Below are 16,083 nucleotides of genomic sequence, written 5' to 3' on the forward strand. Positions count from 1 at the left end.
CTATTATAGCGAACAATATGCTTTTTATTTGTAATTCAGGTTTATGTTGTATTTTCAATACAGTAGGAAATTATCAGTATGTACTATGAAAAAAATTACATTGAAGCCCTTGAATTTCTTTTGTGTCTTTGGAGGATATATATGGACTTGCCTGTTCCATTCCTTTCAAATATATAGGAATTATACCCACATTCAAAAGATTGTGAAGAGCAGAAGAAAGATAATAGCACAATATCAGTAGCAATATGATTATTTAAATAACCTTCAATCTCTATTATATTTTTAAAAAAGCTCAACATGACTCAGCAAATATCGCAACAGGATGTTGAATTGCTCATTGTTATTTTAGTCAACAGAAAAAATTGTTGATGGTAGAGTAAAATCTTAGGAAGTCCTATTGAGTTATTTCTTCAGATCTCTGGGTCACATCTTGCTCATTCACAATTTTGTGTGTAATGACCACCACCTTTTTAATTATTTGGCTCCTGATCTCTGCAGAAAGTAGAAAAATATTAATTGATTAGAGACAGACCATGTTTGAACTAGGACTAAATTAGCTATAGTACTGTATTTTTACAAGTTAGCAGTTGTAGCAGCAGCAGCAGCAAGAGTCACCTCCCAAGAGTTTAGCAGACCTGGGAATATTAATACTTTTTGCATGGATGCTGGAAGGACAGCATGCAGGAAAAAGGGATAACAAATTCCTCTTACACTGATCGTCCTCTTTCATTTGTAATCTTAGGTTTCCCTAAAACTTGTATGCTGTATGTCCATGTCCTTTCCCATTAATTAGTATTTGATGAGACATATGGGGAAGGTGATTGGAAAGGCCATGAGGAGCAGATAAGAACTACAGACTAGGAAGAACATTTGTCAAGCATAGACCCATTATCTAAACCAGATTATGTAGATTCTTTAAAGCTAGATTTGCTAACTAAATGAATAACCAATAGGAAATTATGTGTGTGCTGTCTTGGGTATCTAAAAGAATCAATGTTGACTTTGAAATTTAAAAAAACAAACAAGAGTCCTTTGTTAAGCTTTCTATATTTATATGGAGGCTGCACGCACCTCTTCTCGGAAGGAAGCTATTATCAGATGCATTGGCTTCATTGATTTTGTGAGCATATGCATATCAATCTTTGACTTCCTAAAAGTAGTACTGCTGTTGTCTGGCAAGAACAAATGCTTACAGTCCCTGTGGACTTGAACTGATTCAGTCCAACAATCTTTAGCCTCTGCCTTTTTAAAATGATTGTGGAGAACAGCACCAAAGCTCAGGAGAGAATGAACCATGAGAATGACAAATTGCAGATGCCAGAAGCAGATAGCTATGTGTGCTAATGTCTCCACTGCTACTTACCTGCTTTTCCTGAGCTCAACACATCCCCTCTGCAAATACAAAACATGGCAAATGTTGTGTGTTTTGTCACTAGAACAATTTGCTTACCCGGCGTGCTTCCTGCTACGTATTTGTTTATCCCTGTGTCACAACACCCATGAGATCAGCTTCTACAAACACCTGCTACCTTTGTGAAGACAGGATATTTTCTAGGTGCTATTTAAGGATTTTAGAATAATTGACAAATTTATTCATTCGTGACTTCACAAGGTAGCCACAATTAAATCCTGCAAGAGTCTTTCAATAGGATAAAATTCACTAGAGACCAGCTTCATTGTAAAGGTTGGCAAAGAAAGACTGTTGAGATGATTTTTTATCTGTGCCATTCTAAAATACACATAATCTTTCTTTGTATCTGAACATGTATTCTACTGATCAGTTGAATGGTTTTCTCCCCTTCATATCTGAACTGATAGAATAGTTAAGTTAGAGAGCACTTATTCAACCCTATACTTGGCTGCAACCTTAAATAGAAATGGAAAAAAATCATGGCTTGAGTCATAGAAAAATTGATTTATATCTGAATGGGGAAGCAGAGAAGCTTGTTAATTACTTTTACAGCCTTAATTTGCTACATTAAGAGCAACAAAGAGTTTGTGACGTTTCTTTTGCTGATCAGAATTTTCCAGTTTTTGAAATGCCTACCCTGACAGTACTTTCTGCCCTGTTGTTATCTGTAAATGGAGAAGTACACAAAGCCTGCATTTGGATAACCAATTTTTTTTTTAGTTTTCCCTTCGAGTAAGCAAAGTCTTATATCACAATGCAGGACCAAATTTATATTAAAGTTTTATTTTAAATAAACCAATGTTCCGAGGGCTCACTCTGTAGCTACTGAAATTGTTAGCTATGTTATGAAGTTACTCCATTGAATGGCTAATATTAGAAAATTAGTCAACCCTGCATCAACCCTTGGCTGAAGTTTTGTACAACTTTCTGTGGACCTAGTAGAATAATCAAGACATTTAATTCTCCAAAATGGGTTAGGACCCAAGAAAGATGAGTAGGGGAAAGAGATCCATCCCATTGTCACCTGTCTATTACGCCCTCAATCAAAACACGATAGTGTTCAATCTCATTCTCTAGCTTTGTCTTGAGGTCCAGAAGTGTTTCATAGTCTCGTGACTGTGTCTCCAGATCAGCCCGACAGGCTGCCAGGTCCTCTTGCAGATTAGCAATAACTTGGTTCAGATTGGCCAGGCCACTGAGATAGTGATCTTCTGTGTTTTTCAGTGTATTCTCCAAAGCATCCACCTGTATCATAGAGTACCTTGTGTTAATCTAGAGCTGAAAAAAACAAGTGTATCTAAACTTGGAGTCATACGTCTGCTTGTATGCAACTCATCCCCCCCACCCCAAATTTTGCTACAGAGGGTTCTAAAGCTGCATTCCACTTGATCAGTTAGGACAACTGGAGCTATGACCCCCAGGTATATTGAGGCATGATTCCCTGCAAATATGGAAACAGAATATCCACAGGTTTTCATTATCTGATTTTTAAAAAATTATTTTAATATGAATCAGAGCTGGAAGGGACCTTGGAGGTCTTCTAGTCTAACCTCCTGCTCAAGCAGGAGATCCTATACCATTTCAGACAAGTGGCTGTCCAGTCTCTTCTTAAACATCTCCAGTGATGAAGCCCCTACAATTTCTGAAGGCAAGCCATTCCACTAGTTAATTGTCCTCACTGTTAGGAAATTCCAGGTTGCTTCTCTCCTTGAGTAGTTTCCATCCATTGTTTCTTGTCTTGCCTTCTGGTGTTTGGAAAATAAGTTGACTCTACTTTTCTTTGTGGCTGCCCCTCAAATACTGAACTACTGCTATCATGTCACCCCGAGTCCTCCTTTTCTCTAGATTGGCTATATCCGGTCCCTGCAACCATTCTTCATACATTTGTCTCCAGACCTGTACTCATCTTAGTTGCTTCTTTTCACTTTTTCCAAAGTCTCAACATTTACAATGGGGTGACTAAAACTGGATGGAGTATTCCAGATGTGGTCTTACTAAGGGTTTATAAAGTGGTACGGATACTTCACGTTTTGAGTTTGATTCTATGCCTCTATACAACCAAGGATTATATTAGCTTTTTTGGCGGCGGCAGTAGCCACCGCACACTACTGCCACAGCTGAGCCAGAAATAATTTGGTACAAAACAGATGACGGTCAAAAATGACACAGCTGTGCAATGAGTTAACAGCACAAGGCTTCAGGATGGACTCATCCTCAGGATGATGATGCTCCTGGCCCAAAGTGAAAATAAAATAAATGCTGTTGATTTTCTAAAGATGTAGCTCGGTTACATGGGTCCACAACTGCAGCCTAATTTCATTTGTCTAAAATGGTATAGGGTTTCCTGCTTGACCAGAGGGTTGGAGTAGAAGACCTCCAAGATCCCTTCCAACTCTGTGATTCTGTTAAACAAGACTCAACAACTTGTAGAGTGTTCTAACACTCGTTAAGTTATTCTGGAAGGAAAAACGCCTTTGGATCCAGAACTGTTACAGAGACCGAAAGGGAAGAGAGCATTTCTTACCGTTTTCTGGAGAGTCTGGCGTTCAACCTCCAAGCTTTGCAACTGCCGGCGAAGGTCTGACAATTCACTCCTGGCCTGCTCAAGGGCTTGAGTGTTCATGCTGGCTTCTTGGGACATGGAGTCAACCTGCAAGAGCCAGGGACAGCAGACATGGGGTAGGTGAATGTTTAAAAAGTCCAGCCTTTGTTTCTTTTAGCCACTTTCTGCCAGTCCTCACCTTGGTTCTGTACCAGTCCTGGGTATCGTCACGATTCTGCTCAGCCACTTGCTCATACTGATTGCGTATGTCAGCAATAGTCTCACTCAGGTCATGCTTCTGTGGGTTGTCTACTTGAACGGTTACATCAGAGTTGGCCACTAGAGCAGTGAGAGCCTCCACCTCCTGCAGTGGAAAGAAGTGGAATAAGCAGCCTCCAACATCACACCCTAATTCCTATCACCTACTGGAACCAACCCTGTGTATTATGCAATAAATTTATTATAAATGCAGGTTCTTTTATGTTTACAATTACCTCCCTTTCTTATTTTCTCGAATTCTGGTTGGGGGTGGGTGGGAACCATATCTGACATTTTTAAGAGGAAAACTCTGACATTTTTAAGAGGTCATGTATGCTGATGGACTAGAGACAGACAGCTGTTTTTGGAAACTATGGAACTGCAAAGATGGGCCTTACTTCCTCGTGGCTTCTGCGCAAATGAGCTAGTTCCTGTCCGAGGGATTCCAGGTCCCCTTCTAGCTTCAAACGTAGGAAGTTGGTGTCATCTATTATTTTGTGCAATCCTTGCGTGTCTTTCTGGACAGTGTCGCATGCAGCCTGTTCTACTTCCAACCTAGAATGGGAGACAAGAAATCCAAATGAAATACAGGACATAGTCCATTCAGGGTGAAGAGCATAACAGTGTAGACGCATCTCTCTCTCTTTTTAAAAAATTTTTATTCTAGAAAAAAACATTTATTTGACATACATTTTAAACAGACAAATCAACATATATATACACACGCACACGCACATATTTTACAGCGTATATTGAGCAATGGTTAAAAAATTTTTTCTTTATCTTTATCATTGACGTGATCTGCCTTGTTACAATAACTGCTTCGTTCTTTTAATGTTTTAATTTCTCTATATAGTTTATAATTAAATGCACGTCTTCTGTCATTTCCATAACTTATCCAAATATCAGATATTACCTTTTCTTTAACCAATCATACCAAATGTTCCATATTTCATAATAGTTGCTATCTTGTTTATTTTTTAACAATTTGGTTAGGCTATCCATCTCAGCACATTCATGTATTGTTTAAATTACCATATCCTCTGAAGGAATGAAAGACAGTTTCCAGTTTTGTGCATAGGTTATTCTGGCTGCAGTTATAATGTGCAAAATTAAATATTTATATTTTTTCTCCATGTTTAAAACTATCATACTTAGCAGAAAGGTTTCGGGTTTAAGTTTTAAATTTTGTTTTGTTATATTTAAAATCCAATTTCTAATATTCCTCCAAAACTTCTGAGCACATGGGCAAGTCCACCACATGTGAAAATATGTTCCTTGTGCATAGTTACATTTCCAACAGTTGGGTGGTAGGTTGGGGAACATCTTAGCCAGTCTCGTAGGAGGTAGGTGCCAGCGATGAACCATTTTGTATAAGTTTTCTTTATACGAGACTGACATGGTTAATTTGTAATTTGTTTGCCAGATGTGTTCCCACTTATCTAATTCAATACTATGACCCATGTTTTTAGCCCAAATTATCATAGATTGTGTGACTATTTCTTCTTTTAATTTGTAATCCAAAAGATATTTATATGTTTTACTAATTGTTTTCTTTTCCTCTCCTAGCCATATTTTATCTAATTCTTGTGGGGTCATATTAAAGCCAAATTGTTCTCTATCTTTTTTATAATGGGTTTATATTTGTGCAAAGGGCCACCATGCTATCTCCTTTCCTTGAATTTGTATTTGGTTCCTATTTTTAAGCACTCCAGTATCATATAGTAAATCTTTATACCTGACAATATTTTCATAATCCAATAGATTTGGATATGTGACTGCTTTCAATGTAGATATCCACAATGGAACCTTTGGATAGTGTTTTTTTTTTAATCTTTCCCCAGATATTGAACAACACATTTCTTACATGGTGCCTTTGGAAATATGAATGTTGTTTAGATTTTCCATCCCACATGAAGGCGTGCCAGCCAAGTTGGAGATCAAAACCTTCTAATACTAATAACCTTCTATTTTCTAATTTAACCCAATCCTTAAGCCAGTTTACTATAGTAGCATCATAATATAATTCAAAATCTGGAAGGACAAATCCTCCTTTTTTCTTGGCATCCTGTAATAATTTATATTTCACTCTGGGTTTTTTCCTCTGCCATATAAATTTAGATATACATTTGTTTAATTCTACAAAAAAATTCTTTTCCAACTTGACTGGCACTGTCTGAAACAGGAACAACAGTTTTGGCAAAATATTCATTTTTACTATCAAAATACGTCCCAATAGCGATAACTGCAATTTGGCCCAATTATCTAAGTCTTTAACTATTTGCATTATTAACTTATCATAGTTATCTTTTTTAATCGACGAACATCTAGCAGTCAACCAGATCCCTAAGTATTTTACTTTATTTACCACCTGCATACCTAATTTATTTGCTAGTTCTTCCTTCTGCTCCTATGTAGTTTTTTGTTAACACTTTTGTTTTTTCTTTGTTAATTTTTAACCCTGCCACCTTTCCATATTCTTCTATTTCTCTTAGTAGTATAGGGCTCGTTCTTCTAATATAAATGCCATATCATCGGCGAATGCCTAGAGTTTATATTCCTCTTTTTTAATTTTTAGTCCTCTAATCTCTTGATTTTGCCTAATTTGTACTAAGAGTCTCTTCTGCCAATATATACAGTAGAGGAGCTAGGGGGCAGCCTTGTCTTACTCCCTTATTTATCTTTATGGTATCTGTATTTTCCCCATTTATTAATATTTTTGCGGTTTGCATGTTATAAATTGTCTTAATAAATCCTATAAAATTTTCACCAAATTTCATGCCTATCAGTTGTTTAATAAGGAAGTTCCAATTCAGGTTGTCAAAAGCCTTCTGGGCATCTAAAAATATCAATGCCATTGGTTTGAGTATACTTCATAAGTATTGGTTGAGTATACTTCTCTAATATATTAGAATATTAGAATATACGTCTTGGTTGAGTATACTTCATAATATTCTAATATATCCATAATGGTTCTTGTATTTGTTTTTATTTGCCTATGGGGGAGGAAGCCATTCTGATCAGTGTGGATAATTCTACTTAATACTCTCTTTAATCTTTCCACCAATATTGTAGCCATTATTTTGTAATCTACATTTAAAAGTGATATTGGTCTATCGTTTTGAATTTTTTGTGGGTCTGACTGTTCTTTATAAATAAGGGTAATATATGCTTCCAACCATGATTTAGGCCGCATGTCTCTTTTTAACATAAATTATTACAACAGATCTGAAAAAGAGGCTGTAGACAACTGCTTATATTTACACAGTATCTCATTTTTTCTGCCAAGTTGGCAGCTACTATACATTTTCGCTAATGGAACTGCAACTTCTCAAGATGCTGAATAAACTATTTATTTAGGGGACAAGACTAGCACCCTATATTTCAGACTTCTGAAAAACTGAACCAGCTCTTCAAAAATCTTTATCCTGCAACTAAGTCCTTTTTAGTCAACACAGAGTTTCCTGCAATTTAAAATACAGATGGTTTTTCCCCAAATGATTCAATGTAGCCCTTGGCCTCCAAGAGGTAGCCTAAGCTTGATTTAAACATTGATCCAGAGCTTTCTAATTCAAAGCCAAAATAGGTGTTTATTCTTGAACTGCACAGATCAGAATTTTGGCATGGGAAAATCAAATATAATTAGGAATAAGAGATTACAAAACAAGGCCATGATGAATATATAGGCAGCCATGTGTTATCAGCACTTAACTGACAGTGTAAACAAAGGTACTAGAACATTATTGCTTACTTGTGCTTAAAGTCATCTGTTGCCAGCCTGGCATTATCAATTTGCAGAAGCAGCCTGACATTCTCCATATTCAGCTCTTCAACCTGTCAGAGAGACAGAACTCTTAAAATATAACATAGTGGCACAACCTATGTAAAAAGAGTGCCATTGCATTCATTCGGTTTTACCTCCAGATAAAGAGTACTCTTGCCAAATTTACCCTCTTCTCGTGTTTTAGATCTGTCCAAATAAACAGCTGGTTTATTTGTTCCTTCCTTTAAAAATAATAATTGGCGTATGCCTGATTTTTCTTTGTATGAATTGTGAGACTATAGAAACATTGTTTTACTTAAAACTGTTAAGTGTAGAACTCTAATAAAATAGCAAGGTATCATTTGAATAATGACATATGTCATATTTAAGGGCTGGGATCTAATCTAAAGTACATACTGTCAAGCATTCTTCTTCCATCAGAAGATACACAAATGTCTTTTAAGGGAGTGGTGTCTTCATTAGAATACTTAATTTAAACTCCTGAACGTAATGATTCTTGTGGAAATAGAAAGGCAAAACTCTTCAGAAAGCCTTCAGAAGAGTTTTGTAGCAAACAAATCCTATTGTATTTGGACTACAGCTGCACTAAGACTTGCCTTGCAATTTCTCAAACTTTTTTTTTTCTTATTTCCAAAAGAGCGTGTGACATGCATTCAAGTTCATTCCATAGATTCTTAGATAAGATTGGAAAAACCATAGGAAATTCTTGCCAATCAAGGGTCAACAATATGGAGTTAAGTAGTCCAAAATGTAAGGTTGATTTAACTAGCTATAGTGACTTTGCCTTGACATATTATGCCTTCCTCCAGGTCAATCTCATTTTCTTAACTCCTGCTGAAACCAGCCAGATCTTGTAATCAAACACTGGGTTGCTGTCCAAATAATTTGAAATATTTGCAAAGCAAACTAATATCTTTGTTTTGATCTGCATATCCCAGGTTATAAAAATAAAGGGAGGATTAACTATTATATTGACCAGAGTGAGTCACTTATGAAATGCCATCTGGTGGTTGATAAATAACCTAGCTGTTAAGATATCAATAACTCAAACATTCAAATTGTTCTGTCACATTAATTAACTTTATTCTACAGGCTGATAGTATCTCAAGTGGATCATGTCTCACAGCGTATTAAATCAGGCCTGCTGTTCCAGGTGCCCAAGCTTTAAACATCACCCTTGTTGCAAAAATAAACAATCTGTATGAAAGTGTGGGTGTGAGAGAAAAGTTGCAGGTATTTTTATAGACATTTTCAAGAAAAAGCATAAGCAAACAGAAATAAATGACCCATAAAAAGAATAAGTAAAATACATATTAGCACACAAAGGATCTAAAAATATCACGAATGTCCTAATACAGTATATCATTAATGAATTATGAATAATTTGAAATATCACTGTAAAAGATTATGAATCATGGCTAAGCTTTGAGCTAAAAATTAATTTCGGGAGCTGTAGTTAAATCAAGTGAGATTGTAAATTGTAATAAATTGAATTCTCACAGAAAATTTATTCTAATCAAATATATCTCTTGAAAGTAAAATATAGGCAGCAGATCACTAGGCCTGAGCCTTAGTCAGGTTCCCATGCAAAGGACAAGGCTTCAGTGTTAGCCAATCAGCAGCCTCTATTGGCAACTTGGGGCTGTCCAATGACTTATTACATCAGATTATTTTATTCATTTCATTCATTCTTTAATTAATTCATTATGAATTGAATAGTAGGTATACTTGCTCTATATGGGATATTTATCTCTCCACATCCAAGAGAGAAAACAATCACATATAATCTTAAGACATTTTGGGAAACTATTTATCCCCAAAAACAAATGTTTCTTTTGGATAAAGTTATTTTATCCATAGATTGGAGGGGGGGAATCATATATGCTTTCAAAAATCAAGATAACTCCCTCACATTTTGAATAATTTAAAACAATTTGGGGGGGTTGGTCATCACTCAGAGATAAATTGAGCCCATTGTTATTTTACTAGATTCAGCCTGAAAGAAGAATCTTCCTTCTGCTTGGATTTGGTTTTCTAGGGTCCATGGTAAATTTTTCACATACAGTTACTTCATTTTTTCCCATCTATCCAAGGCCACACATTTTTGATCAAGGTATTTACATTTTAACAGATTTACATCACAATATTATTTCTTTTATTGTAAACTGCCCAGAGTCACTTACGTAAGATGGGTGAGACAGAAATGTGAATAAATAAAATTTTAACACATTGTTGATTTGTATTCCAAACACACCCAGAAGTAACTATGTCAGCATTCTTATGATTCTTATAAGGAACAACTTGTCTTGATTTAAAACTGGAGGAGTAGAATGAATAACGTAAAACAGGACTGGTCTAATCATTGGGAACTTTTAGGTGAGACTGGCTATTGCAGACTAGCAATAAGTGGCTCATGACATATTCGTCATTATTATTATTATTATTGAAAAAATGTATGAATGTCTGCCATTGATCTAAACTGGCTGCTGCATGTTTCAGCACCTATCAGTCTTGGCGTTATAACAGTAGTCCAAAAATCAACTGAGTAGAAATTTGCATTCTTCAAAGAGTGAAAAACAATGCAATAGATGTATAATTTTCCAGGAAACAAATCTGCAATGGTAAAAATAATTGACTTTCAAGACTAGCAATTAAACCAAGATGACCAGATCCACATTGCAAACATCTAGTTAACCAGTAAATGACTTCATGGGTTTTCATTGTGGTGGTTGTTGTTTTGTCACCCAGACTTTGTCAACCAGACCTCTTACAATACCAGACAACACAGTATCAATAGTAGAGACCTTCAAGTTTCTATGTTCTATAATATCTCAAGACCTAAAATGGACACTTAACATCAAAAATGTCATCAAAAAAGCAGAACAAAGAATGTTCTTTCTGCGCCAATTCAGAAAGTTTAGACTGCCAAAAGAGCTGCTGATACAGTTCTACAGAGGAATTATTGACTCTGTCATCTGCATCTCTGTAGCTATCTGGTTTGGTTCTGCAACCAAACAAGACACAGACTTCAGAGAGTAATTAGGACTGCAGAAAAAACAATTACTACCAACCTGCCTTCCATCAAGGACCTGTATACTGCACGAGTCAAAAAGGGGGCTGTAAAAATATCTACAGACCCCTCACATCCTGGACCAAAATTGTTTCAACTTCTACCTTCAAAACGACACTATAGGGTATTGCACAACAGAACAACTAGACGCAAAGACAGTTTTCCCCCCATGCCCTCACTCTGCTAAACACCTAATTCCCACAACACTGTCAAAACTATTTATGGTAGTAAGGCTATATTACTATTATTATTCTCATCTTTCCTATTACCTGTCTCCTTTTCTACTTATGACTATGAGTATATTTGTTGTTGTATCATTATGATTTATATTGTTTTATTCAGTTTCCTAGTATGATTTATGTTGATTGCTTATTTAGTATCCAATGACTATCATTAAGTGTTGAATCTTATGATTTATGATGTATTTTTATGATGACTATGATAATGGTTGATCACTTATACCTTTTATGTACACTGAGAGCTTTTGCACCGAAGACAAATTCCTTGTATGTGCAATCACACTTGGCCAATAAATAATTCTATTCTATTGTTCTGTTCTGTTCTATTCTAATTTTCTATTCTTTATTTTGCGCCCCAGACTTGGTAACCTTAAAGTAAACTAAAATGATTGCATTTTAAGGCAGGAAAAAAGGGTATTTTAGAGGATAGGATTGCAATCTTTTTTACACAATTATTTAACCACATAAGACTCAGCTCTCTGGAAAAGCCCTTAACCCTGGAAAAGATGGAAGGTAAGAGAAAAGGATAGCATGCAGCAACATGGATGGACTCCATCACAATGGCCATAGGAGCATGATTGGAAGACCTGAGCTCAGGAATGGAGCCTTGTGGAGAAAATCTATCTCTGGTTACCAGGAGCTGAGAACAATTTCAATGCCAAATAAATCATTACAGGCCAGATAGAATGTGAGTCTGAACCCAAGATCCTTTTTTATTTTGGTAACTGTACAAGGAAGAGAAAAAAAAAATCAGTTAAAAAAAACCAATTTGTCTTGGGCAAAAATAGAAAATCATCCTGTACTTGGGCTGCCCTCTTATGTAATTCCCTTCCTTGTTTGGGGTTTATTCAAGTAAATATTAGTTTATAGCAAAATCCGGTTGAAAACAGGGTGCGGTATCTTGCATGGGTGCTTTTAAACAGATTACAACAGGACATAGTCACAACTAAGGACAGTTTTATACCTATACCACACCTATTCCCCATGTTTTCCAAAGCAACCCAACCTACCATTCATAAGACAAGCAAGGAACAAAGATCACCACCATTGCCCCGAGCTGCAGTAGGTCCTGAAATAATAAAACTCCCCTTAATCTGACTCCCTGCCCACCTGCCTATGAGCTTCCAATTCTGTGCATTTGTTCAAGCACCTGCAAAAAGAATCATCCAGCTGTTCGTATGAATGAGAATTAAAAGAAAAACATCAAGCTATTCATCCCTCCAAAAGACCTGCAACCCAGTCTCTGGAGCTGTGATGATAAGAATGGTTTCTTCAAGTATAGAAACAGATCACCCAACTGTTTGATACAGTCACAACAAATTCACCCAATGATCCCCATTGCTGAAAACAAATCAAAGAAGCTCAGTGTAGGGATGCATCTTTCTCATCCCCCATGTAGTTACTGTTTGTATTTTTTAATCTTGTCTTTTTTTTAAAGAATAGAATAGAATACTTTATTGGCCAAGTGTGATTGGACACACAAGGAATTTGTCGGTGTAATTGCTCTCAGTATACATAAAAGAAAAGATACATTCGTTAAGAATCAAGAATCATAACGTACAACACTTAATGATAGTCTTAGAGTACAATCAGCAATCAAATCATACTAGGAAACAATCAATATAAATCATAAGGAAACAAGCAACAAAGTTACAGTCCTACAAGCACAAGTGGGAGGGGATGGGTGATAAGGAGTGATGAGAAGATTAACAATAATAGTAGTGTTGAAGGAATTATTTGTTTAGCAGAGTGATGGCTTTCAGGAAAAAACTGTTCTTGTGTCTAGTTGTTCTGGTATGCAGTGCTCTATAGCATTGTTTTGAGGGAAGGAGTTGAAACAGTTTATGTCCGGGATGTGAGGGATCTGTAAATATTTTCACAGCCCTCTTTTTGACTTGTGCAGTATACAGGTCCTCGATTGAAGGCAGGTGGGTAGTAATTGTTTTTTCTGCAGTCCTAATTATCCTCTGAAGTCTGTGTCTGTCCTGTTGGGTTGTAGAACCAAACCAGACAGTTATAGAGATGCAGATGATAGACTCAATAAATCCTCTGTAGAACTGGATCAGCAGCTCCTTGGACAGTTTGATCTTTCTGTGTTAGCTCAGAAAGAACATTCTTTGTTGTGCTTTTTGATGGCGTTTTTGATGTTAGGTGTCCATTTTAGGTCATGTGATATAGTAGAACCTAGACATTTGAAGGTCTCTACTGTTGATACTGTGTTGTCTAGTATTGTAAGAAGTGGTAGTAGGGTTTCTTCTAAAGTCTTCTAAAGTTCCTTAGAGATGTTCCCACTTTTTCATATTCCTTTTTTAAAAAAATATGCATCCAATTTAAATCTTTCAACTGTAGCTCTGCAGCCCATTTCCCAATATATCTCTTTGCCCATCATTTACAAGACGTTGGTTTCCCATGCAGTTTCCCTTTTCCCTTTCCTACAGAGAATTTGGAATGTGTTTATTCTAACCTTTTCTACTAATTGCCCGTCTAATGATGAAGTTTTGCAGCTTCATCTACTTCTTAGAATTGTTTTGAGGTTACAACAGTATCTAAAGGATTCCGAAGACTCTGGAACAGTTTTCTCCAATCTTTGTCCTCCAATCAGCATAGCCTGGGTGATGGAGTAGACACATCTGGAAATACCAGATAGAACAAGCTATTCAATAGCATTTTGAAATACTCTGAAATACCAATACTTGAGATTTAGAATACCATCCTTCTTGCAACTCCTTTATGTCCAGCTTGTTCCTCTGACTCATCTAGATTTAACAGATGATCCTGATTCACTATTTCTTTAAAATATGAACATTTATCTGGTCATCTGCATACTTCTGTACTTTTCATTTTTATTATTAGGTACTTTTGTTGTGTTATGAGCCACCAAGAGTCTATTTTATGATTGCCATGGGATGCAGATATGATAAAGAAGTCTGTGAAATCCAACAGGGAGAGCTCCAAGAACATATAAGACTACGGTAGCATTTTTAGTTTTTGTATTCATTATTTTTAACCCAAGGCAGCACGCATCACTCCTGCACCTATTTAAAATCTATTGTGTGTTGTGATTATATAGAGATATAGATTATAAAATCACTATTAGAGTAAAAGTGGATATGCTTATGCCACCCAATACTCACCTTTGGTTAAGAAGAAAAGCTAAAGTAAAAAATAACACAGTAAAATGAATAGCTATAACCAGTCAATGCCTGATTGCCTCCTCTCCCTCCCACTGGGGTTTGGGCCATTACTTTGTGACCCAAATCCAATCATTGACAATGATTGTTTTGATCCCTCAGCCTCTCTTTTGATCCCCATAATTTCAAGTGAGGCTGGAATCAAGGGAACCAAACACTAAGGTACTTTTAGAGTGCCAGGTTGAAGATGATCCTTTGCTCAAACTCCAGCACGTCCCCAAAGTTCTTGTAGGAGCCGCATTTCTTTCTTTGCATCCTATTTGCTCTGGGGTTTTTAATGCTTCTCTTCAAAAGAGGGATGGGAAAATATTTACAGACCCCTCACATCCCGGACATAAACTGTTTCAACTCCTACCCTCAAAACGACACTGTAGAGCACTGCACACCCAGAACAACTAGACACAAGGACCGTTTTTTCCCGAACCCCATCACTCTGCTAAACAAATAATTCCCTCAACACTGTCCAACTATTTACAAAGTCTGCATTACTATTACTATTAATCTCATCACTCCTTATCACCCATCCCCTCCCACTTGGGATTGTAGGACTGTAACTTTGTTGCTTGTTTCCTTACAATTTATATTGACTGTTTCCTAGTATGATTTGATTGCCGATTGTACCCTATGACTATTATTAAGTGCTGTACCTTATGATTCTTGACTTTTCTTTTATGTATACTGAGAGCATTTGCACCAGGACAAATTCCTTGTGTGTCCAATCACACTTGGCCAATAAAGAATTCTATTCTATTCTGTTCTGTTCTGTTCTAATTGTGCCCTATGACTATTATTAAGTGTTGTACCTGATGATTCTTGACGAAAGTATCTTTTCTTTTGATTTACACCGAGAGTATTTGCACCAAGACAAATTCCTTGTGTGTCCAATCACACTTGGCCAATAAAAGAATTCCATTCTTCGGGGAACTCTTACACACACACACACACCCGTCCTATTTACTACTCTCCCCTCACCTGCTTGCGCAGCGCAGCCAGGGGCTGCTCGCAGGCTTCCCAGTCTTTACGGCCAACCGTCCCAGATCTGCTAGACCGGGTGGCGGCGATCTCCTCCTCCAGGGCTCGGTTGGCCGCCTCGAGCCCCGCACCCGCTGCAGATAGCCGGCCAGGCGCTCGTTCAACCCCTGAAGCGCCTCCTGCTGCCGGGCCGGGCCCAGCAAAGAAGGAGCCGCCGCTACGCTCAGTCGGGCTGCCGGGAGCACCGCACGGAGCCGGCTTAACAGCACGTCGGAACCGCTGGAGTTGCCCCGCACGGAGGAACCGGAGAAGAACCGTCCGGAGCTGTTCCAAGGATGAGGAAGAACGAAAGCCATTGTGCTACCTAAACTACCTGAGCGCCCTTTGGGTGCCCTATCGCCTGGTTATATCTGCGGGCTTTCTAATTTGCATGCCCAAGTAGCGGTCGGCCAATGAAGAAAACGCTGGGATTTTTCATTGGTGGAACAACGCCCGCCGATCCTCGCAATTTGCATGCAGTGAGAGAAACTAGCCAATAAAGAAGCGTCCTATTTGCATAAACCTTTTTTTTTTTTTTTTAGTGACCAGAGTAGAAAAAAGCGCCTTTATGTCAGCC

General features: G+C 37.3%; 1 protein-coding gene across 1 annotated transcript; it reads right to left on the reverse strand.

Moving 5' to 3' along the window:
- Positions 1-6: 6 nt before the first annotated feature.
- LOC113410788 (keratin, type I cytoskeletal 18-like) lies at positions 7-15,913 on the reverse strand. Its single transcript, XM_026665517.2, is given in 9 exon segments — positions 7-492; positions 1,364-1,392; positions 2,436-2,656; positions 3,936-4,061; positions 4,153-4,317; positions 4,610-4,766; positions 7,963-8,045; positions 15,468-15,589; positions 15,592-15,913. Coding segments are annotated over 9 exon segments (1,233 nt in total). The 5' UTR covers positions 15,824-15,913; the 3' UTR covers positions 7-394.
- Positions 15,914-16,083: the final 170 nt, after the last annotated feature.

Source organism: Notechis scutatus, chromosome 1 (genome assembly GCF_049901735.1).
Source record: "Notechis scutatus isolate UNSWTSFEM ecotype Mainland chromosome 1, rNotScu1.2, whole genome shotgun sequence".
Taxonomy (NCBI): Eukaryota; Metazoa; Chordata; class Lepidosauria; order Squamata; family Elapidae; genus Notechis; species Notechis scutatus.